This window comes from Tenrec ecaudatus, chromosome 10 (genome assembly GCF_050624435.1).
Source record: "Tenrec ecaudatus isolate mTenEca1 chromosome 10, mTenEca1.hap1, whole genome shotgun sequence".
Classification (NCBI taxonomy): Eukaryota; Metazoa; Chordata; class Mammalia; order Afrosoricida; family Tenrecidae; genus Tenrec; species Tenrec ecaudatus.
The window spans coordinates 107,706,573-107,731,485 of NC_134539.1; the positions used below are offsets into that span (position 1 = coordinate 107,706,573).

Below are 24,913 nucleotides of genomic sequence, written 5' to 3' on the forward strand. Positions count from 1 at the left end.
CTCCCAGGTGCTTCTCTCTAGTGGTTGAGACATCCCCGTCTGGAGTCTCCAGGTCCCTCCTACCACACGCACCACCTATCCACTGCCATCAGATCAATTCCGACTCACCGTGACCCTATAGCACAGAGTAGAACTGACTCACAGGGTCCCCAAGACTGTCCACTCTACAGGCGACGACAGCCTCATCTTTCTCCCACAGACTAGCTGACGGGTCTGAACTTCTGCCCAGGTGGTTAGCCGAGGAATGCTTAATCCACCGCACCACTAGGACTCCTCCCCATGCCCCACTTGCTCCCTCCCCCAAAGCACTTCTTTGGTCCTCTCCCCACCTCAACTCACAGCTCTTGGGTCTGAGCCCCTCCTCCACCCACATGTGAATGCTGGACATTTGGGGACAGGGGGTCAGCTGCAACCCCTTGCTCGCCCTCCTTCCTCAGTCGAATCCATTACAAGGCCCCACTCTGGCCCCCAGGCCTCCTCCTTTGGGGGAGGGGGTTTCTTACCCTTTGATCCTTCCCTCCCAGGGGGTACTTTTCTAGAAAACCCAGAGCTACAGGAGCAATTGAGGCTCTCAGCATCCTAGCCCTGACTCTCTGGTCCACCCTCCTGATCCTCACACTCATGCTGCGCAGAGGGACGCCCTTTGTCCAGCCCCGGCTCCCTGGCAGGGATGGCCCGCAACTGAGACAACAACACAAACCACTGCCATCGGCTGACTCCAACTCCTGTAGACGCTCTAGGGGAGAGTACAACTGCCCCCTGGGCTTCCAAGGCTGTGCGTCTTTATTTTACAGTGCTCGTCTCGTGGCATAAAAGTCCCATACCACACAATCCAAAGGTTCAACCAGATTAAGAAGAGTTGGAGGTGGGGGGAGAAGGGGGACAATGGGGGAACTGATCGCAATGATTGACGTATAACATCCCCCAACCTCCGAGGGGAACGAACAACAGAAACATGGGTGAAGGGAGACAGTGGATGGTGTAAGATCTGAAAATAGAGGGGAAGGGGAAGGTGGGGGAAAAAGGGGGAACCGATCACAAGGATCTACATATAACCCCCTCCCTGGGGGATGGACAACAAAAATCGGGTAAAGGGAAACATCAGACAGTATAAGACATGGCAAAATAATAGTAATTTCTAAATTGTCAAGGGTTCATGATGGAGGGAAGGGAAAAATGAGGAGCTAATACATTTACTGAAAAGTAGAAAGCAAATGTTTTATGAATGATGATGGCAACAAATGTATCAATGTGCTTGACACCATGGATGGATGTATGGATTGTGATGAGTTGTATGAGCCCCCAATAAAATGATTTAAGAAGATATGAAAAAAATAATAATTTATAATTTATCAAAGGGTCATGAGGGTGGGGATGGGGGAAGGAGGGGAAAAAAGAGGGGCTGATACCAAGGGCTTAGACAGAAAGTAAATGTTTAGAAAATAATGATGGCAACATATGAACAAATGTGCTTGATACAATTGATGTGTGGATTGCTAGCTGAACTGCAAGAGCCCCCAATACAATGATTTCTATATAAAAAGGAGGGTTGTACAATAATTACCACCACCAAAGTTAGAACATTTTCTTCTTCCTTCTACCCGTTGTTGTTGTTAGCTCTGCATTTCACCCCAAACTCCCCTGCCAGACCCCCAAGAAACCATTAATCAGGTTACTGTCGCTATCGGTTTCCTATCATGGATTTCCTATGCAGAAAAGCATATAAAAATAGAGCAAAACCAAAAAAAATGAAACTACCATCAATAACAAAGTAAAACAGGACAAAACCTCAATGGACAAGAAAGCAGAAAAGATTCAAAAGTAGAACAACTTTTAAATGGGTCAAAAGGGAGATAAAATGATAAGGTGTTTAATTTGAACTTAACCGAATCTGCAAGAATCCACTTTACAATATATTCTGTATGATGGTATGGTTGTTCACACCCCTGGTCTCTGGTTAGAGGGGATTCATAGGAGGCTTAATCCACGTGTACTTCCCCGTCATTTTAAAAACTGAAACAGCTTTAAAATGGATCGAATGGGAGAGCAAATGCTTTGAGAATGATTGGGGCAGGGAATGTGCTGATGTGCTTTATACAATTGATGTATGTATACGTATGGATTGTGATAAGAGTTGTATGAGTCCCTAATAAAATGTAAAAAAAAGAAAAGAGGAGAAAAAAAAGAAAATGATTAGGGCAAAGAATGTACAGATGTGCTTTATACAATTGATGTATGTATATGTATGGATTGTGATAAGAGTTGTATGAGCTCCTAATAAAATGTTTTTTAAAAAAACCTAGATAATACCCGCAGTAAAACAAAATCAAAAGGTAAAAAAAATGGATTGAATGATGACTACATTTGGACCTAACTACATGTGGCATAATCGACTTACAGTGCGCTCTGTCTGCTCACGAGGCTCTCCCCATCTCTGGACCACAGGCAGAGGGGGTTCACTGGGGCATCAACCCCTCTAAGGACTCTGCCAATGGGCGTGGGGCTTCCACTGCCATCTATAGCCTTCTGCAAACCAGCTGTTCACAATTCAAGCTCTGACACCTTGCCTTCCTTCGGACTTGGACTTTAGTATTTACACTCCTTGGGGCACACAGGCTGGCGTGCATCTTCCATATGGACTTAGTTGAGGCCTCACTTAGATGGCTGCTTGTTTGAAGACAAGGGGCTGTAAATCCTTATGGAAACACACCCACTGCTATATCTTTCTCTCTTGAAGCAACTGGTGGGTTGGAACTGGTGACCTCTGAGCAGCTGGTTGCTTAACCATTGTGCCACTAACGCTCCCTCCCCTTGTCAGAGAGGCAGTACATTCTGCCGCCCTCTGCTCTGTGGGGGAGTTGGGAAGAAGTGGGACTGGGCACCAGGCATGGGGTCCCATCCACGGCAGCTGTGAGGTGAGAAGAGAGACCTGGCCTTTGGACAGTTGGCCTGTGACCATGTCATCCTGGCCACCAGGTGTTTGTCTGTCCAGGTGCTGATGGATGATGTAACAGGAGCAGACCAGCAACTGGATAGGTAGAATCTGAGACAACGTGTGTGTGCTTCTGTGGGAGCTGGTGGGGAGGGGGGCAGGCACCTTGGTGGGGGAAGCTGAGCAGAAGGGCATGTTGACAGGTGTGCTCCTGCCAGGGTGGGGACCACAGTGGCTGGCAGGTGTTTGTCCTGCCTGTGGTGGTTAGGAGGCAGGGTGGGGAGTAAAGGAACTGAGACCAGGCTGCCAGAGCAAATAGGCAGCCTTCTGGCAAAGCCCAGCTCACCATGGAGGAGGGAACTCGAATGCTTAGGGTGCCCTGTCTCTGGAAGAGTGCGCCCCGGTGGGGGCACTGGGGCACCACAGACTCTGACTCCAGACTCCGCCTGACAATTTTTGGGATAGAGGTGGAGCCGCCTTTATGGACTAGCTAGTTAGGGGGAGAGGGACAGGTGGAATGCCATGCTCGAAGGAGCCCCAACCAGGAAGCCTACATCCACGCACCTCCAACAGGCTTGGAGACCACTGATGGGTTGGTGCCCAGTCTGCAGGACCGCCAAGAGCAGCCAAGAGTGGGGTCATGGCTTCCAGCCAGTCTTCTCTGAGCTGCTCAAAGGGAGAGGGGGAGCCCAAAGGGAGAGGGATGAAGAAATCTTAGGGGGATGAGGGTTGCACATATGGTCTCCTTAGAGCTCTGTGGCCACATCAAGGTTGGAAGCTGGGGCTTTCGGGGGTGGGGGATGACAGTGTCTGTTTGTCTCCCTGGGAGTAGAGGCATTATAGAGTGTGGGGTCTGACCAGCCTGCTGGGGGACTCCATCCCTGGAATCTAGGGGACTGTGTGGCTTGGGAGGAGTCCGCAGAGGCAGAAGCTCTGGACAGAGGCGGCTGGAGAGAGCCACTGGGCCCCTCCAGCTGCAGAGGGCCCTGCTCAGAGGCTGCTCTCTGCGCCTCCTTTTGACCCCTTGTGTCTGCAGCCCTACACTTCCTTCCCAACACTTGCAGCCCCTTGTCCCGGCGCCCCTGCTAGGCTGGAGTTCCGGAAGCTGGGGTGAGGGGCTCTGTCCCTCCCCCTCCCTGAGCACTGCCCCCGACTCCCTCAATTCTGTCCCGCTACTCTCTGCACCACCACCCCCCGCCCCCGCCCAACCCCCAGTTTACATTTTCTGCTCGGGTTGAGGACCCTGGCGTTCATCACTATTTGCTATACTGGTTGTGTGGGAATAACCGGCCCGCGGCTGGGCGTTTGGAAAAGAATAAAGAAGCACTCCGTTGGGAAGAAACGCGGGCTCCACGGTTCCCTCGCGCCCAGGGTCACCCGTTGCCGAATTCGAGGAGGGGAGCAGGAAGCCCTATTTAAGAACAGCTTCCCTTTGCCGCCTCCCAGGACCCTGGAGCTCCCGTTCCAGGCGCAGGAGGGCTCCGGGGGACCGGAACGAGGCAGTTCTGCAGCCCGCCCCAGCTGTCGGCCCCGGGCGGGGGGGGGGGACGGGGGGCCCTCGGGACAGTCGCTGAGTCCCTGCGGCCACGTGCCCCCTCCCCCTCCCAGGCTCCGCGCGCTCCCGCCCGCGGCCTCAGTTCCCTCTTCTGCAGAATGGGCGGGTGCCCCGGGCGCTGCAGGGGAGGGGCGGCCGGAAGGGGTGTGAGTGCGGGGGCGGGCCCCGCGCCGCCCCGCCCCGGGGAGGGAGCCCGGGGCGCAGCATCCTGGAGCGGGGCCGCGCCGCCGTCGCCACTGCCGTCGGGGAAGGTCTCGGCGCGGACATGGCCAGGCGCGGCGCGCGCCCCGGCCCGAGCGCCCGGCGCCCCGCGCTGTAGCCGCGCGCAGAGGCGGCCCGACGGAGCCCACGGCACAGACTGCGGGGCGGGCGGGCGGCATGGAGGCGGCGCACCTGCTCCCGGCCGCCGACGTGCTGCGCCGCTTCGAGGTGACGGCCGAGAGCGGCCTGAGCCCGGCGCAGGTGACCAGCGCGCGGGAGCGCTACGGCCCCAACGGTGAGCGCGCGGGCCGGGCCGGGCGAGCCGCGGGCTCAGTTTCCCCGTGCGGCGGCGGCGGCGGCGGCGGCGGGCGGACCTGGCCCTCCGGCTCTCGGGGCCCCGCCAGCGGGCAGGAAGCCAGGGCTCCGGAAACCTCTTCAGATGCGCCAGGGGCACCCGGCGCGGTTCCCGCGCTGGGGTGGGGGTAGGTTCCGGGTTGGGAGACCGGACGCCTGGCTCCCGCCCGCTCCCGGGGACCTGCACGATCCTTGCGAGTTTCCTGTGGTCCCCATCTACCCCCTCCCCACCGCCCTCCCCGTAAGCCACAGCCTACCCCCATCGCTGTCAGCACTGGGTCCCCACCGCGCTGAACCCAGCCCGAATCGTGCAGGTGCAGAGACCAGGAACCAGCCTGGACTTACGCCTTAGCTCCCCAGCTGGCCCCCACAGGGTCTCCCCTAGAGAGGGCTCAGGTTGTCAGCTGGCAGCCCGCGTGCCCCCCACCCCACCCCCCACTCTGGGTCTTCCTCTTTCTGCTACCCCAGGCGGATGTGGCTGACTTTGAACCCCTGAGGCAAGCCACCCACCCACTTGACTCCCTGAGGGTGTCAAGTTCAAGGTTCTGGGAGTCACCTGGGGCAGACCCAGGGTGGCCCCGGGCCTTTCTCTGAGCAACCTGCAGCTGTGTGGGAGTTTCCAAGCATCAGAGGGATGGCCTGTCTTGAGAATCCCATATGGAGGGTTCTTTTGCTCAGGAGATGCAACAAATGTCACCAGGTCCTGTTCTGATGTGGCCTGGGCTCCATTGGGTGGTCCTGTGAAGGTGGAAGGTGGGTCCCTTCTCTGTGCCTCTTCCAGGTGGGGCCTGCTCACCCAGTCATACCTGGCAGGGTGTTGGGGGTCCAGAGAGATATCCCCTCTCCACCCCCAATCAAAGTGCAGCCTGGGCCTGTGTCCCTTAGCCTCCCAGCCTCTCTGGTTCCCAGCCTGCTGGTCCTGCAGGCTCTCCCGCCCACCGGCCCCCAGTCCAGGGGAAGGTGCTCTGGCCGGGGTGTCCCATTGCTCAGGGCTGGCTCCAGAATGACGTGACGAGGAGCTGTCTGTCGGAAAGGGAGCTTTGGGTTTCATATTGGTTTATGAAAACCACCTCTTATGTAAATATTATCTTTCTGGAGCAGAAATCCTTTTTGAAAAAAATGAGTTGCTATATTTAGTTGAGCTGTGGGAGGAACTGGGGAGATAAATATTATTTAATATCCCCCATTAGTGACTTGGCAGGGAGGGTGCTGCAAAAGAGGAGGTCCTGAGGCCTCCCTGGGGTGTGAGGGCCAGAGCTGGGAGCTCTGGGGGCCCACAGCCACTTCTGTGCCAGCTCTGGTCCCCAACTAGGGGGTCCTGATGCCCAAGGGAAGCTGAAGACCTAGCCCTTGATTTGCCCAAGGATGACACAGATTCTGCCTGAGTGACCTGGTCCAGACCCTTTTCCCCAGTGAACCCCATGACTTCATTGGTGTAGCAGTGGGGGAGAGGGGACCCTTAGTAACCCCCCATACCTCCTCCCCATATTGTTTTATCTGTGCCTGGGGATCATGGGGTACCCTGACCAGAGCAGCTCTCTGTGTGGGATGATGAGTGAGGATATTGGCATAGCGGGTAGGTCCGCAGAGATGTGGACTTGCTTTAAGAGATGGGAGAGAAAGTTGGGCCCATTTCTGGGCTCCCCTTTGCTTGGGTAGTAGTAACAGTAAATTGATGTTTACTGAACACTTCTTATGTGCCGGGCACGGTTCTGAACACTTTTCACCTCTGACCTCATTTTCCCGGCTCCCAAATAACCTTGTGAGGTCAGGTAGCTGGTCCTTCCCAGGTCGCTGGTCCTCAGAGGAGGTGACCGAGGCCCCGAAAGGTTAAGTGGCATCGTGAGAGGTGATGCTGGTCTGGGCCCCTGGTTCCCTCTGAGACTCAGTCACCTTGTCTGTACAGGGAGGTCGTAGGTTCTACAGGCTCTGGGGCTCTGTGCCAGGGCTTGGGATTGGCTGGGCAGCTGCTCTTACAGCTTTCCTAGAGGGCTCTTCAGATCCCAGGAGGCATTGCAGGTTGGGGGAAATCGCCAGATGCAATGACAAGAGCTAGCGGAACCTCCTGTTTGTGGCCTCCAGGACGCAGCCGTGGCCTGAGAGAGGGACCTGGGGTGTCCTGCAGTTGCCACCAGCACAGCCTCTGGAGTTGAGGTGACAGGCATTGGGAACCTTTGCCCCTCTCGGTGTCCTCTGCTCTCGGTGACACTACTGTGACACCTCATGGGGCCCCTTGTGAATGGTCAGTGAGATCACGCCCACTGAGAGTCACCCCTCCTTGTGGTGAAGGAGGCTGGGTGGGGCTTTGTGCCAGAAGCTGAAGCTGGGGGTAGGGCCTGCAGGTGGAAGGGGGACACCCCAGGGACTAGTGCTCACCCGCCCCGAGAGTGAGTCTGTGCACCTGTGAATTCGTTAGCACTGGAAACCACAGAAGAAGTCATTTGCTTACATCCTGAAGTTTGCAAATTCTGCAGGGAAGGGGGGGGGAGGCCCCGCCCTGCTCTTGCAAACAAACCTTATTGCCCTGGGGAGGGAGAAGATTAAGCCAGCAATGCAGTCAGGACGTGGGCCAGCCTGAATCCGCTCCTCCCAGTAGTCACAAAACCCCATTTGTCCCCGGTCCATTGCAGAGAGGGGTCTTCTGAGGTCCAGTGGCCCTGCCTTCCAGCGGTCTTGCTCCGTCGGACCCAGAGCAGCTGGCATCCTGAAGCCTTTTACACTTTTCAGATGCACTCTGGGTAAAAATTTGCATGAACACAGCCCAACAGTCAAAGGGTACAAAAGGTGTCCAGTTCCCCCACCTTGTTCCCCAGCTCCCCATTCCCAGAATCCCTCATGTCTCCTGCACCACTTGGCACCTGCTTTTCCACGGCGCCTCGCAGAACCTCCGCCTGCTTCTCCTGCCCGGGTCGGTGTTCGTGTGTGGCCATTGCATTTCTTCACCCTGGCTTCTCAAAGACACTTGCGGGTGCCAGGGGCGTCCTTGTCCCTGCATCATTTCACACACTGTGGGCATCGGTAAAGGATAAATTCCTCCACATGGGAGCTCGGGGGCGAAGGATGTGTGTGCTCTTAATTTGGACAGTGGTTGCTAAATTGGCCTCCGTCAGGATGTATCTCCTCCCGTGCTCGGCCCCCCACCCCCCACATATGCTGTCACGTCTTGATCTGTGACAGCTGGGTAGAACCACACTCTCCTGGTGGCTCTCTGGCATGTCTCGGTTTACATGCAGGCTTGACGATCTTTTCACAGGTTTAGGAGCCTCTGGTTTTGCTTGTGTCTGTGGGTGAGTGGGCAGCCCAGCTCCTCTGCCCGACCTGAGCCAAGGCAGGGAGGCAAGAGGGCTGCATCATGGCCTGCTAAGTATCCCTTCGATGCTCAGTGCAGACTCCAATGTGAGCCGGCAAGACCTCTCTGTCCAGGTCAGCTGGGGGAGGAGTTGTAGCCCCCGGAGGGCTGGGGGGCGGCAGCCCCAGAGACTGCAGGTGAGAGAGGTAGCCTGGATTTGGATTGCACTCAGCGGTGACCTTGTCTCCTGCCCTCAGCCTGGGGCCCCTGTGGGACAGTGGGCCCTCAGAAACCCATCTGGGTGCCCCGAGGAACCCAGGCTGGGAGGGTGGGACGAGCCTGGGTGACCTCGGAAGAGATGCCTGTCCTTGGCCTCCGTGTCCTTGTCAGTAGAGCAGAGATGGGACCTCGAGGTCTCCCCTGGGGCCTTGTGGGATGTGAAGCCAACTCTGGTCTGTCCCAGATCTGAGGGGAAGGAGGGGCTGCCTGCAGGGACTTGGAAGTGCACGGTCTCTCAAGCTTCTCCCTGGTTTCCACCCCCATTGGCCCTTGCTGGGCAGTGCCAGCCTCCCAGGAACAGCACCAGGCCGCCCCCGCTGGACCTCCTCACCCCCATACCAGAAGCTCCCAGAGGCAGCACTGGGAGCCTGCACCGTGCAGCCTAAGCTGAAAAATCCTTCCCCTCTAGCATGCCGGCTAAGTCTTGGTCAGCTGTCTGTGAGCCAGGGCGCCACTTCGCAAGGCCCCTCAGTGGCCCCCTGCAGAGCAGGACCGGGTGTCCACTCTAGGTGGGCCCTGGAGATGAGGCAGAGCCACCAGGTGGTCTGGGCGGAGTCTGCCCAGCCTGGGCCTCTCCCAGACAGCCACAGAGCTGGCCTGACCCTGCAAGGGGACTCCGTAATTGCTCTGTAAATTTACCTTTGAGGAAGACCTGGGTGCAGTGCGGTGCAGTGCTGAGCCTCTCCCAGCTGGAGCTGACATTTAGAAGCTGCAAGACCAGTTTCCAGTGCTGGCAGGAGGAAGGAGCCAAGGCAGGCGGGATTAGGCTAGCAAGTGGTGCATGGTGCTTGGGCTGAGTCCAGGGGCATCCCTAGCCCTATGCCCACTGCCCCTCCCTGGCACTGAGGCAATTGAGTCAGCAGTTGCTGCGAGGCCTTGTGTGGACCCAAGGATGACTCACCCCTCTGGCCTGCAAGGGGCTCCCTTTCCCGCTGATGTCTGATGTCCGTCCGTGTGAAGGTCACCGGGTGGGTGGGGCCTGGGAGGGCTCACAGAGGAGGGCCCTTTTCAGTGACCCTTCCTGGAAGGGTAGGCTTCCAATAAGGAACTAGGGCCAGGACCTTCAGGGTCCCAGTGGGTGACATGCTTGGCTGCTATCCGGAAGTGGGCCGTTTGGACCCGCTAGTTGCTTCATGGGAAAAAGGTATGGCAGTCTGCTTCCATGAAGAGTCGGAGCCGTGAAAACCATGTAGGGAAGTTCTGCTCTGTCCCCAGGGACCTCTGTGAGTTGGAATGGGCTAAATGGCTGTGTTGGCTCGGGTAGACTAGAGAAACAAATGCAAGGAGACTCATGTGTAAGAAAGAGCTTTATATAAAAGAGTAATTGTATATGAAGAACACAGCCCAGTCCAGATCAAGTCCATACGTCTGATATTAGCCCATATGTCTGATACCACTCTATAAATTCCTCTTCAGACTCATGCAACTCATTGCAATGATGCCAAATGCCAGATGATCACAGGCCAGTGGGTGGAAAGTCTTGTGGATCCAGTGGTGGTGGAAGCATCTCAGCACTGGCATGAGCCTCCACGTGGGTCCTCCAACTCCCAGGGCTCTGGCTCCATCAATGTAGCTCCATGTGGCTTGTCAACAGGACTGTCTTGCTGGGAGTGTGTCTCCCGCCTCCAGAGAGGAAGACAGAAGTTCCCAGAGTCCTCAGGAGAAGGGCAAGCCCACACAGAGGCCTCATTGGCTGTGACCTGATTGACATGCTAGCTCCACCCCTTCACAAGTTGACATGATGTAACAGCCATGGTGGCATTGGGCTGTTTGGTTTGGTTGGTACTCTGCACAGCAGGAGCCCTAGAGATGCACCAGTTACATGGTCAGCTGTCACCCTAAAGGTTGGTAGTTCTAATCCACCCAGCTGCTCTTCTGGACAAAGCCTGAAGATCTTCGCCAAGGGTGGCTGGCGGCGGGCGGTAGGGGTTGAGGGGAGCCCATGGGGTCACTAAGCTCCAGCATCGACTGGCAATGCCCAGTTTCCATCACTAATTCTGGACAGAAGGAATGGCTTGAGGAGGAGGAGGAGGAGGGAAGCTTTAGTAAAAGGTGGGAAGGTGGTGGCAGACCTGAGGTGGGCCAAGTGGCAGACAGATGAGCAGCTGCGGTAGGAGTGGTTCTGGAAGGTCCCATTTGAGCATCCAGGCAGACCATGGGGATCCATCGGTAGCCTGCGGCCTGGGACACGCAGGACCTGTGTCCCTGCTCATAAATACTCACCAATCCCCTACTACGTGCTGGATGCTCTTCCAGGTGCTGAGGACACTGAGCAGTCCCACTCTGGAACACTCTGGAACACTGGTGGTGCTGGTCATGCCGGTGCTTGCTGTGTACTCACTGCGCGTGGCGGGCGGTTCCAGGTGCTTCAGACGGATTGGCTACTGCATCCTCCCAGCCACCGCCTGCTGCATGATGGTCATCCGCCCAGTTGTGCAGATGAAATGGAGGCTCAGAGGGGTTTTAGAGATTGGCATACGGGTACAGAACTACAGAGTATGGTTTGAACTTCAGCTCTCGAAACCAGACTCCCATGATGCTCATATCCCCAGGCTCCTCAGGGCCAGCCCCACAGAAGGCATCCACGGGCATCGGTCAGGTGACGGTGACCCAGGTCAGAGGGTGGTAGGAGAGGCCTGGACAAGAAGCCATGGATCTGGAAGGAGAAGCCCCTCCTTACCGGGTCCCATAGGATGACCCCAAGAGGTGGGCAGGCCGGGCCTTCTCAGTTAACAGAAGGGGCAACCGAGCCAGGGCAGACAGACATGGGGTCTGGCAGTGCCGCCACTTTAAGGGGCGAGGTCTTGACTTCAAGGGGAAACAGCTCGGCCTTCTACACGCAAGGAAGAGGGCACCAGCTGGTGCGTCTTCCAGGGCTGTCTGGGCCCTCTGCGAGGTCCTGGACTCCCAGGTGGGAGGGGAGGATTGGTTTCCCGGGGCCCCCAGGAGGTTGACGCTGAAGCTGAGCGGTCCTCAGCACACAGGGCCTCGCTGTTGCTCTGCTGTCGGGTCTGCTCCGACCGTGTGGTAGCCTTCAGAACCCGGCAGGCCCTGCTGGCCAGTGCCATTGTCCCAGCCAGTCTGTTAGAGACCCGTGCCGCAGGCAGCCATTGTGTCAGTGCGCCTCCTGGAGGGTCTCCCTGGTTTCATCGCCGGGTGGGTGATGTCACCTGTGAGCCCCGCAGAACCTTTCTGAATGGAGACGATTTGGGTTGGTGGTTTGGGCCTGCAGGGCCGCTTGTAGGGGTCAGGTCACTGCATGCTAACAATAAGGATGTGGGATGCCATGTTTTTTCAGGTGCCCTGGACTATGGGGACCTCAGGAATCAGGGGAAAGAAAGTGGGGCCGCCTAACCCTCGGAGCACAGGGTCCAGAGCCAAATTCTCTGAACTCAAAGCCTCCCCAGACCACTTCCCAGCTGCGTGACTGCGAGTTCATTCCTCCGCCTCCCTGTGGTTTAGTTGTGACCTCTGCAAAACGGGAGTCTGGGTTGTGTCCCCCTACTTTAGGAGCCTTGGTGGTGCCGTGGTTATGTGCCGGGCTGCTCACAGTGAGGTCACGAGTTCAAAACCACCAGGTGCTCTTCAGAAAGGCTGGGCTTTCTACCCCTGAAAGGAGGGAGCTGCTCTCCCAGAAACTCACAGAGGTAGTTCTGCCCACTCCTGCAGGGGTCGCTGTGAGTTGGAATTGACTGAATGGCAGTGCATTTGTTTTTGACGCGGTGGTTTGAGAATGATCAGTGAGCCTTGTGGTGCTTCAGAGTAAGAGTTGGGCCGCTAATGGCACAGTCGTCGGTTCAAGCCCATCTGCTGCTCTTCAGGAGAACAATAAGGCTGTCTGCTCCCCTGAAGATTGACAGCCTAGGAAACCTTAGATAAGGTAGCTACCAGCTGGAATCGCCTCGACAGCAGTGGGTTGATTCTCAGGATGCACATTGGGAAGTCGCCACAGTGCTGGGGCACCACTCACACGGGTTGCTGACGTTATGTGTCTGCTGAGCCCGAGCCCACGGGCTGGGCACACCTGTCTACCAGTTGTTACCTAGAAAGAACGAAGGGAAGCACTTGGCTCCCAGCCCCGTACATAGTAGGTGCTCAGTAAATGTGACTCAGGCGATGATCAGCCTCACCTTCTAAGTGGGTGCGGGTGCCAAGTCTTCTAAAAGATGGGTGGGGGTGCTGAACCGTGTGCCTGCAGCCCCCTGGGCAGGGCCAGAGCCATGCTTTGTGCCTTACACAACCCTGTCCAGACCAAGTGTCCTCAGGAATGTGGTTCCATGAGTACATGCCTGATGGGGGAGACAGCAAGACGGATTCGGGTGAGACTCATACATGAACTGCCCCTTGGGTCAGGAACCATGAAGATACCCTCCACAGTGAGGGGTTTGGGAGTCTCCTAGGTAGAACACGGCAGAAGCAGGCAGATGTGTTTCAGGAGGTGGGCACCACTTGGTGCAGAGGCTGGGGCATGGCTTATGTGACCTCAAAAGGACCCTACTCTATGGGCGAATTGGCCCAGAAACCAGGCTGGCCCCTCCCCCCGCCTTTCCTGTCCGCTTCAGCTAAATAGATCAGAAGGAAAAAGTCTGTTTGATTTTAATCTTAACGCAGGACACTGGAGATTACATTTTCCACGGAAAATGTCAGACGCTGCCTAAAATAGGACTTTGGAGAAAATGCTAGAAAGTGTATTTTTAGGTTAGATGTTTCCCTCCTGGATTCCTGTGGCTCAGTGGACTTCGAGATGGCTCAGCTGCCAGGTGCAGACCCCAGACATTCCAAACAGGTGGTCTGGGGTGAAGGCTCCCATAGAAATAAAAACAACCACTTATTGGCACATGAGCCCCAAACAGGTGGACAGATGGAAAGACCTGTTTGCTCTTCAGTGTCCGGAGGAGCAGGAAGCAAGCTCAACCTGAGGGGCCTTTGGATCCTGCGTCTTCAACAAGCTCGTAGTTGATGCTGATGCTGTCAGCCCTTGGGAGTCGTCACAGGCAAGAGGAAGTGGAGCCCAGTTAGCCTTTAGCTTGGGAGGGGTCTTCAGATGAGCCTGTCCCCATCTCTGCCCCACGAAGACTTGCGATATGACCTTGTTCAAGCCAGTTCTCTCTTCTGCATCTCCCTCTTGCATCAATGAAACAAGGTCCTGCTTCCAGCCCCTCTGACCTTTAAGATGTTAGAGTTATTCAAAGACCTCAGGTCCCCGAGAGAGCACAGGTACCAGCCAACGTGGTACAAAGGGGCTTCAGAAGACCTCAAGGTGAGAAACACAGCACAGGAAGTGCTGGCAGGTCCTGCTGGTGTTCCAGGTTCAGGAGGTTCTGGAGGGCTGGGCTTGGGGGTCTTGACTGATCTTGCCTGGAGAGGAGGGCTTAGGAGGGACAAACTGGAGCCCAGCCCCCAGGGATGTAGCTGTGGAAGGGGTCCTCCTGGAAGTGGGTGCTGGCTGCTGGGGGCTTTTCCCAAGGAAGACACCCAGGTGGGGTGAGGCTCAGAGGGTGGTCCCAGAGTATCCAGCATGTCAGAGGCCCTGTGGGCAGAGACGTGTGTGTGTGTGTGTGTATGTGATTGTGCTCTACAGTGTTTTCAGTAGTGGCTGGTTTTTCAGAAGTTGGTCACCAGGCCTTTCTTCTGCAGTGCCTCTGGGTGAACTACAGTCTCTAGAAGGTGCTAACTGCTCTCACTCCCACCCCCCACCCCCGGGAGATGCTCTCAGAGGGAGGGGCCACTTTACAGTGGGTAGTGGGGAATAGTGGCCATCAGTGGAGGGGCAGTGGAGCTAAGCGAACTCCTCCCTCCTCTGGGTCTCAGTTTGCCCTCTGTGACGTAGGACAAAGCCACTCCTGGGTGGGTGGGGGGCGTCCAGAGGGCCCTCCTAACTCTGGTCTTGTCCCCACGTGATCCAGGCCACACTGGACCTCCCTTCCTCAGGGTGGGGTCCAATACTGTAAGCATCTGGGCTGAAACCAACTGTTCTGAGGTCAAGTGACGCCCAGAGAGCAGTGCAGCTATGTCTAGACCAGTGGTTCTCAACCTTCCTCACGCCATGACCCTTTCAGACAGCTCCTCGTGTTGTGGTGACCCCCCCAACCATGAAATTATTGTTGCTGCTACTTCATCACTGTCATTTTGCTACTGTTATGAGTCAGGTGACCCCTGTGAAAGCAGCATTCGACCCCCAGAGGGGTTGTGACCACAGGTTGAGAACCGCTGGTCTAGGCCATCCTGGGGGTCCAGGTGGATACAGTGGGGAGAGACTGTACAGACATCTCCAAGCTCCTCCCCCCCCACTCCGCCCCCATGTAACCCAGTCCTGCTTTGTCTCCTCACGGCTCCTGTGGCGACCTGGATCCTGCAGAGCTCCCGACTGAAGAAGGTGAGGCTCGGGGCGGAAAGACCCCATTAGGCCCCTAGCCCCCCCTCCACCTCTAGAGTGAGGCCTTAATGCCCTTACGGGTTCGGGCTGCAGAGCGGGAGGTGGCCAGCTGCTTTGGGAATGGGAGGGCCAGGCGACACCGGGCCGGGCCTCACTCCGTGCTCCCGTTCCCAGGGAAGTCCCTGTGGGAGCTGGTGCTGGAGCAGTTTGAGGACCTCCTGGTACGCATCTTGCTGTTGGCCGCCCTGGTCTCCTTTGTAAGTAGCCCCGCCCACCGTGGCCTGGAGCCCACAGCTGGGAGGGAGAGCGAGGTCCCAGCTGTGCTGGGGAGCACAAGGCTCCCCTCCCCGCTGTCCCCTGACCCTGGCCAGCCTCTGCACTGCTCAGCCTGAGCTCAGCTCCCTCACCTGCACCTCCTGGCTCCCACCCAGCCCCGCCAGCCCATCTTCCACCCCGGCCTGCAGGCGGGACACCACTCCGGAGTCTCAGTCTCAGGCACTGCTGCCTTTCCGGACCCGGCTGTGGTGGCGAATGATGAGCAGTCTCCCTGACCTCCCTCCCCAGATGCGTGTCACAGTCAAGGCTGCCTCCAGCCATCCAGATGCCCCTGGGGGACGAAATCACGTCCAGTTGAGAACCGTGCACAGCCCTCCCTGCCCTGCAGACGTGCTCCCAAGCCTTGACTTTCTCCTTATGAAATGGTTTGGTAGGAGAATGCTTCACGTAGCATAGAATTTTACGGCCCGGGCCTAGTAAAGTGAGGTATACAATCATCACTGCAGTCAGTTTCAGAGATGTTTTTTCTCATCCTCGTTGTTCTTAGCTCCCCAGTCCCCCTCCTCCCCTGCCAGGCCCCCCGGAATGTCTCTCCTGAATTCCATATTCAGAAATTCATACAATGCAAGCAGGAAGCAACCGAACGAACAAACAAACAGCAGGAATGACTAGATAAAATAATACCAATTTATAAATTAGCAAGGGTTCGTGAGGAAGGGAGGGAGGGGAGGGAGGGGAAAATGAGCTGATACCAAGGGCTCAAGTAGAAAGCAAATGTTTTGAGAATGATGATGGCAACAAATGTACAAATGTGCTCGACACAATGGATGGATGGATGGATTGTGATAAGAGCTGTACGCGCCCCAATAAAATGGTTTATTAAAAAAAAGAACAACTAGACAAAACATAGAAACACCTCAACTGAAGAGCAGAACATATTCAAACTGTAACAACTTTCAAAGGAGTCGAGATCAAGTGATAATGTATTACATTTTAACCCAACACTGTCTGTCATAAAGGGCGTTACAATGTTGTCTTTCTGGTACCAAAGCTGTTCACATCCCTGGGCTATGTTCAGAGGGGATTCGCCAGAGGCTCAATCTGAGTAGGGACCCTGCAGGTGGATTTAAGTTTCCACTGTCCTCTACGGCCTCAGTGGGGCCCACGGGGTGTTCGCAATTTAGGCTTTGATACCGCTGTCTCCTTCAGACTTGGGGTTTATTGTTTACGGTCTTTGGATCACACAGGTTGGCGTGTGTCTTCCGTGTGGGGACTGCATGGTCACGTCCCTTACTGGCTGCCTGTGCGGTCTTCTTTACAATGCTGCTTCCCTTTGCCACCCCTTGCCCTGTGCAGACCCCCCCTCCCCTTCAGGACTCCTGGTTTCCAGGGAAGGCAGAGGCTGTAGTGGTCTTTTCCAGGCCGCCCTGAGAGTGGACATGGTTCTGGCTCCTGGCTCCACCCCCAGCAAGACCTGGAGATACCTCGTCTTGATAGCCAAGTGTGGGACAGTGGGACCGCTAGACAATGGCTCTCCTCTCCAGCCAGCAGGGCCCCAGTCAGCTGTGTTTGGCCCTCTTGTCCAATGGCCTCGTGGGACCTTAGAGGAAAAGTCTGTCCACACAGAAGACTAAAACAACTGATCTGAGGGGGTGCCCGGAGCCCTTCATGGAGCTGTGGGGTGGCGGTGACAAGTATGCCCTCAGGTCACCAGTGGAACTAGGCTTTGAGCTGGCCTCCTGCCTCCCAACCCGGCCCCTGGGCTGTAGGTCTGGGACAGGGCTCCTTTGGCACAGAATCACCCAGGCTTGTTCAAACACAGGCCCCTCTCCGAGTCCTTGACCCAGTGGGTCCATGCTGGACGGGTAGATAGAATTCTACTTCCAGCCAGTTCCCCCGTGCTGGCTAGTCTGGGACCCCATTGTGATCGAGGCAGATGTTGGGGTCTCCAACTGGTAGCTGTGTAACTGCCCCCATGTCCCTGAAGGTTGGCCTGAGTGCCTCGGTCACTGCCTGAGGGAGTTAAGTGTCTTCTAAGTCAAGGCTTTCTCAGAGTCTGACCCTGTTTCCCCGGGGGTCTGTTCCCCAGCAGGGAGGCCGGCAGGAGACTGCCGAGTCCCACTCACAGCATTCACTGGCTCTGATCCCTGCAGGTCCTGGCCTGGTTCGAGGAGGGCGAGGAGACCATGACGGCCTTTGTGGAGCCCCTGGTCATCATGCTGATCCTCGTGGCCAACGCCATCGTCGGCGTGTGGCAGGTGGGTGGCGCAGGAGCGCCGGGCCTAGGAGCCCTGCTAGGTGTGACCTCCACCCTTTCAGGGATCCCTGCGGGTCCCTCTGCATCCGGGGTGTCACCGGCTCGCCTTGTCCCTGCAGGAGCGCAATGCTGAGAGTGCCATTGAGGCCCTGAAGGAATACGAGCCTGAGATGGGCAAGGTGCTTCGCTCCGACCGCAAGGGCGTGCAGAGGATCCGGGCCCGGGACATGGTCCCTGGGGACATCGTGGAAGTGGCGGGTGCGCTGGGGGCATGCCCTTTTTTACTGCCCACCCCCGTTTTCTAGCTCTGTGTTGAGAGGGTGATTGTCAGGTCCCCCACGGCTCCTCCACCCCCATCCCCTGCTGTACAGACGGGGACTCAGGGCCAGAAAGGCAGGGCCAGCTAACAGGTCACACTCGGGCCTCCTGGCTTTCAGCGGCAGGGGCGTGACCTGCAGCCCCACACTCAGCCAGCCCTTCCTTCCTCCTCAGTGGGGGACAAGGTGCCTGCTGACCTCCGCCTCATCGAGATCAAGTCCACCACGCTACGAGTGGACCAGTCCATCCTGACCGGTGAGCCGGGAGGCCCAGCCAGGAGGGAGGCTGGGCCGGGGCCCGAGGACGTTCCTTATTCTCATTCCACACCCAGGTGAATCCGTGTCCGTGACCAAGCACACAGATGCTATCCCAGACCCCAGAGCCGTGAACCAGGACAAGAAGAACATGGTCTTTTCTGTAAGTCGGACACAACCCCCGGGAGCCTGTCTGGATAATAAGCACAACAGCTACACTATCATCCGTACAACCTCATGAAGATAGGTACATCTATAGGGAGAGTAATTGGATCAAGAGCGTCGTAGGTTTACGGCAGGGGAGGTGGCAGGGGAAGGGGGAGCTCATCGTAATGAGTACAAGAAGGATGAGAGACATGTTCTGAAATGAATTGTGCAGAGCCTTGCACAACTCTACTAAGCTCAAACCATTGAATTGTATGGTACGGTGACTCTGTGTCAGACGGTGAGGCAATTTACAGCAATAATCATGTCATGGAGATTCCACAGAGAAGAGCCCCACCAATTATTGACAACACACACAAATGGGTTTGAATCAAAAGCCCAAACCAAAACACAACAACTCCCTGCCATCCAGCGGATGATGACTCTACAGGACAGGGCGGGGCGACTTTATGGGAGTACACAGCCTCATTTTTCTCTCATGGACAGCCTGGTGATTTTGAACTGCTGACCTTGTGGTTAGCAGCCCAGTGTGTAACCACAGCCAGTGTTTACTGGGGGGTGCGGGGGGTGGCTGGGTACTATTCTAAGCCCTTTATGTTTGTCTATTAATTTTCCAGGGCTTACCTCAAGCCTTCAGAGCAAGTTCTCATGATCCGTGTTTTTTCCTGTAGGCACAGAGAGGTTAAGTAAAACGCCCAAAGTTACACCGGCAGTAATGGCAAAGATGTGAGGTGAACTTGGGTGTGCTCCGAGGTTTCTCCTCTTCCCTGCTAGACTGTGCTGCCCTGATCGGGAAAGGGGAAGCGCTAGTCTGCAATCACTGGACAGAAAGTTCTCTAGTGGGGAGGGAGTTGCAAAAAGTGGTGAAGAATGGTGGGAACGTCCGCGTCGCAGACAGGAAGACCGTTTTAGAGTGGGGAGGGAGGTTTCAAGGGGACATGGCTCGTGCCAGCAGCTGCCCCTCAAAAAGCCTTCTAAGGAGGGTAACCTGGCTCAGGGGCAGGCAGGGGCCCCAGGGTGGCGTGCTGTTCCTCAGGGCAGAAGGAGAGAGCTGAAGCTGCCACCAGCACAGGCCTGGCCGCCACGACAAGGGAGGGCCGCTGTGTGAGTGGCCTGTGGGGAGCAATGGGGTTATGGGGGCCTCTGTGGGACCATTGTATAGAAGGGGACACTGAGGCCCAAGGCTGGCCACTTCCACCAGGACTTGGGGATTGCATGAGGGCTGTGGGAATGGAGCTGCCGGACTCAGGTTTTCTGGAGCTTTCCTTCGGTAATTATTTATGGACCATTGAGGCAGGATCCCGGCCCACCATGCACGCCTGTGTGGCCGTGGTTGTGACAAGTCTCATTTTGATGGGACTTGCTGTGCTGGGTGGGTCCTTCGTGGCCAGGTGTTGTCTCAGTGTCAGGCACTGAGGACAAGGCAACCGCCCAGAGCCCTGGCCTCCCGGCACGGTCACGAGAGAAGGAATGGGCAATGGCTCCCTAAATACAGAGCAGCAGGGATGGGAAGAAAACAGAAGCCAAGCTGAAAGATAAGAGCCCACCTCCAGTGGCCCAGAGGCGCAGGGCCTCTGGCCAAGGTGTCAGCCCCTCGCCCCTTGTCTCTTGATGTGCCAGGGTACCAACATTGCATCCGGCAAGGCACTTGGTGTGGCTGTGGCCACGGGCTTGAGCACGGAGCTGGGCAAGATCCGGAGCCAGATGGTGGCGGTGGAGCCGGAGCGGACGCCACTGCAGCGCAAGCTGGACGAGTTCGGGCAGCAGCTGTCCCGAGCCATCTCCGTGATCTGCGTCGCCGTGTGGGTCATCAACATCGGCCACTTTGCCGACCCCGCTCACGGCGGCTCCTGGCTCCGGGGTGCTGTGTACTACTTCAAGATTGCCGTGGCCCTGGCTGTGGCCGCCATCCCCGAGGGCCTCCCGGCTGTCATCACAACCTGCCTAGCGCTGGGCACAAGGCGCATGGCACGCAAAAATGCCATCGTGCGGAGCCTGCCCTCCGTGGAGACCCTGGGCTGCACCTCGGTCATCTGCTCTGACAAGACCGGCACACTGACCACCAACCAGATGTCCGTCTGCCGGGTGAGTCGCCGCAGCCAGCTCGGGCCTTCCCGGTGGCGGAGCGTGATAGTGGGCAGATGGGGCTGCCTCTCTGGGCCTCCCCCTGACACTTCCTTTTTGTTGGGGGATGGAGGAGCAGATCCGGGTGTTCGTGAGTTCAGAGCCTATGGCTGGCTAGGTCACGGCCGATCTTTGAGCCTCATTTTCCCCGTCTGAAACTTGAGTATGCACACCCTGCCAGCTAACCCACCCAGGACACAGGAGAGAGTCGAGTCCAGCCTCCAGGGCTGGGCCAGTTAACTGGACCCAGGTTCTATCCTGCTTCTACCAGGGGCCCTCTGCAGTCACTACCTGTTACCAGATCTGACAGCTCCAGTGACTTGGAAGGGCCAAGGCAGGAATTATTTATTCCCTGATGTTCCATCCTTTATCCTGGGCTTCCTGCCCACATGCTCGGAGATTCTGGCCAAGGCTCTGAAGCAGCAGAGGGCCCCTCCCGGCCCAGCCTAGAGGTAGGTGTGGTACTGGTGCACGTTGCAGGCTTTCCAGGGTTTAGTTCCCCATGTCTCTTCTCCTACCACTGCTCCCACAGCCTGCCAGCTGGGGGACCTGAGAAGTGACCTTGGAAGCCTAGGCTCTGAATTCTGAAACCTTAAGGTTTTATAGGAGCCTGTTGGAGGCTGCTGCCCGGAAGGGGTATCAGCAAGCTTTACTGCCCAGCTGTCTCTGCCTTTGCCCTGAAGCTCTGCTCAATCCCCTAAGAACCAGACCACTGTCATTGAGTCACCCCGACTCAGAGCAACCCAATAGGACAGAATAAGCTGCCCCAGTGGGTTTCCAAGACTAACTTTTACAGGAACAGCCTCGTCTAGTTCCTGCAGGAGCGGCTGGTGGGTTTGAACTGCTCGCCCTGCCACTAGCAGCCTAACATGGGAACCACTGCCCTCTCGGGACTTTAACTGAACAGTGTCCAGTGGCTCAAATGAAAGACTTGAAAAGCACAACATAGGGGGGTTAGGGGGTGGGCCATGCTTGCTGAGAAATGCCCCCTTTCAAGGGCTATACTTTCTGGGGATCAGGGGGGGGGCAGAAGGGGACACACTGAGCACCTACTGGGTGCTGGACTAGTCATTGACGTGACTAGTTCCCAGGACAGCCAGGGTTCAGGGAGCCCCTGCCCCTGGTCACCCAGCAGGAGCTGACTCCCTGGGGACACATCTGGCTAGTGACTCTTAAGAGTGGGGTGTGTGTGGGCTTCCAGGGAAGGGAAAGTAGGGGCAGCTGGACTCAGATCCCACCCATACCCCAGAGGAGAAACAGGTCAGGCGCCTGGCTTCCTGCCCCAGCTCAGGGTTCCAGCAGCTGGCAGCTGCCCCAGGGCACTGCTGGAAACCCCTCAGAGCCCCTGAGGGTGAGAGCGTGGCCCAAGGCTCTTAGGAAAACCCTGAAGCCTCCACCCCCTTCAGCCCAGAAGAGAGAAGAGACCCCGTTCGCCCTGAACGAGCCCCTTGGCTTTCCAGATGTTCGTGGTGGCCGAGGCTGAAGCCAACTCCTGCCGTTTGCACGAGTTCACCATCTCCGGGACCACATATGCGCCTGAGGGCGAAGTGTGAGTGCTGGTTCCAGGGCCAGGGCTTTATGGTGGGCGGGGTCTTGTGGAGGCGGGGGCGTGGCACCTTCCAGGGGCGGGGCTGAGCCCCACTTACTGACCCCGGGGCTCCTGCAGGCGGCAGGGAGAGAGGCTTGTGCGCTGCGGGCAGTTTGACGGGCTCGTGGAGCTGGCCACCATCTGCGCCCTGTGCAACGACTCGGCGCTGGACTACAATGAGGTGGGCCCCGCCCCGTCACCACCTCCCCCGGGTCGTAGCACCCCGGCCCAGGACAGACCCTTTGCCCAGAGCCGCACGCACAGTTCCCGCGATTTGCCCCAGGGGCGTGGCCAGCCCATGCACCCCACCCGCTTCCTCTGATCTGAAGGCTCAGGGACCCCTGGGGGAGAATTGTGCCAGGTTGGGAATAGGGAGGATGTCTGGGGTGTAAGGCACGGCCCAGAAACAGCCCACACGTGGAAACAGTAACAGTGGGAAGTGATTTAGAAGCCACCTGTCTGGCATGTGTGGCTGTAGGTGGGTGCTGGCTCACAGGAGGGGGTGCGGCTCTCAAAGTCAAGGCAGTTGTACGCCAGGCCTCAGAGGGACTTTCAGCTGGGGCAGGAGGTGGGCAGATTTGCATTGAAAAAGGACAGAACAAGCCTGCCCCCTGTGGGGCTGAAAAGGGTGAGACAGGTGGCTCTGGCTGAAGAGGTCAGGGTTGCTCCTGGCAGCCATCCTAGGTGGGACTGTCCCTGGATTGACCAACACGGGGTGGTGGGGGGAGGAGGTAACCTAAGGGGCTCCCCAGGGCTGCAGCCTGTCAGGCAGCAGTTGGACACGTGAGTTTGGAGCCCGGTGCTGGGCACTGAGCACGTGAAAGAGGCAGGAGGCCCCAGGGAGAGGTGGTTGGAGTTGAGGGTCAGGGGCCGGACGGCAGGCTTTGGACCTGGACAGAGGAGCTGGGAATGGACCATGGAAAGGTGTGAAGAGAGGTGGAGAGGGCTGTGAGGACTTTCGGAAAGGGAAGGTGGGCAGCAGCATCTGTCGGTGCCCAGGCCAGCCGTCCTTGGGCCCACCTGCCTTGATACTAAAGAAGTTACCTGTAACTGGCCCTGCCCTCACTCCCACCAGGCCAAGGGCATCTATGAGAAGGTGGGAGAGGCCACAGAGACGGCCCTGACTTGCCTGGTGGAGAAGATGAATGTGTTTGACATGGACCTGCAGGCCCTGTCCCGGGTGGAGCGAGCTGGTGCCTGCAACACGGTGAGTGGACTGCTAAGCTCAGGCTATGTGCCTGGGGCATCTGGAGAAGGGAAATGGTTTCAGGCTCTAGTAAGACTTGGCTTGGGAGTCTCGGAAACCCACAGAGGCAGTTCAACTCTGTCCTGGAGGGTCCCTGTGGGTTGACATCAGCTCAGTAGCAGTGAGGGTTAGTTGAATAGGGGAGAATAAAGGGGGGAAGGCCCTGTCTTGGCAGGGGCTTGGGGGAGGATGGAGCCAGCATGGTTTTGAAATAGTAACTTCTCAGCATCTCTCAGGCCAGAGAGGGAGGCAGAGGCCTCGAATGCCACAGCCAGAGAGCATAGACATTACTGTGCCGGGCAGAGGTGCTACCTGGGCCCCTCATGCCCTGGCCTGCCCTGGCTTCGCAGGTCATCAAGCAGCTGATGCGGAAGGAGTTCACCCTGGAGTTCTCCCGGGACCGGAAGTCCATGTCCGTGTACTGCACGCCTACCCGCCCTGGCTCGGCAGCCCAGGGCACCAAGATGTTTGTGAAGGTGGGGGCCTTAGTTGGCTAGCCTGGTGACCCTGCACACCCCGGCTCTGGGGACCTGGTCCCTAGGCTGCTGAGTCCCCAGAGGCTGCAGCTGCGGGAGACCCATTGCCTGGGTAGAATGAGGGTGGGCAGCCTGCGGTGGGGAAGAGGAAGCAGGAGCCAGGTCTGGTGTAAGTGGTGGGAAGGCCAGGGGCCCGAGTCCTGTCCCTCTCTGGGGCCGTAGTCGAGGCTGCAAGGCAAGGCCTCAGCACAGGACCGGGATCATCCCTGCGCCTCCCTGGACCTGCGCTCCCCATCTGAACAGCAGGTCAGGCGGGAGCAGTGGCATTGAGGCAGCGGGTCGCCATCAGGTGCTTTGGGTTTGGGCCACTTGAGTGCCAGGAAGGAAGAACCAGCTCCCATCCAGATCTTCATCCCCTGTCCCTCCTGTCATTGCTTGCAAACCCGGGGTAGGAACCACAGCCTAAGTGCACTCAGTGGTGGCTTCAACCCTTTGAAATGAAATGACACTGGTGATTGGACCACTCATAAAGCTGGCAGAAGGAGAAGCCGCTGGTCACATAGTCAGAGGCCAGACCTAGTCCCAGGACAGAGGGGAGGCCCAAGGTGGGACTCCAAAGTGCCAAGGAGTCTGTCACCCCCAAGTCACACCCGCCACCCCACCTGCAGGTGGTCCCTGTGTCTGGTCCCCAGGCAGAGCTCAGCCTGCCTCCCTGTTGTGAGGTTCCACTGAGCTGGGGTCCTAATAGCTGTGGCAGGCCCTCTCAGCAGACAGTGCAGGAGGGTGCCCCTGGGGGGGGTGCTCACGCCCTCCTTACCGCCCCTGCCTGGGGGATTTCTCATTGGGGCCTTTGCTGCTTCCTGCTTCTCACTGCGGACTCAACCTGGCCTGGCCAGGCGCACCGTTGGAAGGGCTTCCATTTCCTTAGTGGCACAAGATGCAGGGGGGCGTTGTGACGGGCAGAATTGCCACCCCTTCTTGCCCCTGCTCCGCAGGGGGCTCCAGAGAGCGTGATTGAGCGCTGCAGCTCAGTCCGAGTGGGGAGCCGCACCACAGCCCTGAACGCTGCCTCCAGGGACCAGATCCTGGCAAAGATCCGGGACTGGGGCTCGGGCTCAGACACGCTGCGCTGCCTGGCGCTGGCCACCCGGGACTCACCCCCTCGGAAGGAGGACATGCAGCTAGACGACAGCAGCAAGTTTGGGCAGTATGAGGTGGGTGCT

At 57.5% G+C, this 24,913-nt stretch overlaps 1 protein-coding gene across 1 annotated transcript in view; it reads left to right on the forward strand.

The window, feature by feature from the left end:
- The first annotated feature begins 4,865 nt into the window (after positions 1–4,865).
- Positions 4,866–24,913, forward strand: part of ATP2A3 (ATPase sarcoplasmic/endoplasmic reticulum Ca2+ transporting 3) — a 33,411-nt gene continuing 13,363 nt past the window's right edge. Inside the window, exons 1-13 of the mRNA XM_075559594.1 lie at positions 4,866–4,983; positions 14,969–14,986; positions 15,161–15,243; positions 17,416–17,520; positions 17,639–17,777; positions 18,012–18,092; positions 18,169–18,254; positions 19,877–20,341; positions 21,841–21,929; positions 22,047–22,149; positions 23,044–23,175; positions 23,565–23,690; positions 24,686–24,904. Of these exons, the coding sequence (XP_075415709.1) occupies positions 4,866–4,983; positions 14,969–14,986; positions 15,161–15,243; positions 17,416–17,520; positions 17,639–17,777; positions 18,012–18,092; positions 18,169–18,254; positions 19,877–20,341; positions 21,841–21,929; positions 22,047–22,149; positions 23,044–23,175; positions 23,565–23,690; positions 24,686–24,904 (1,764 nt within the window). The remainder of the gene's footprint in view (positions 4,984–14,968; positions 14,987–15,160; positions 15,244–17,415; positions 17,521–17,638; positions 17,778–18,011; positions 18,093–18,168; positions 18,255–19,876; positions 20,342–21,840; positions 21,930–22,046; positions 22,150–23,043; positions 23,176–23,564; positions 23,691–24,685; positions 24,905–24,913) is intronic.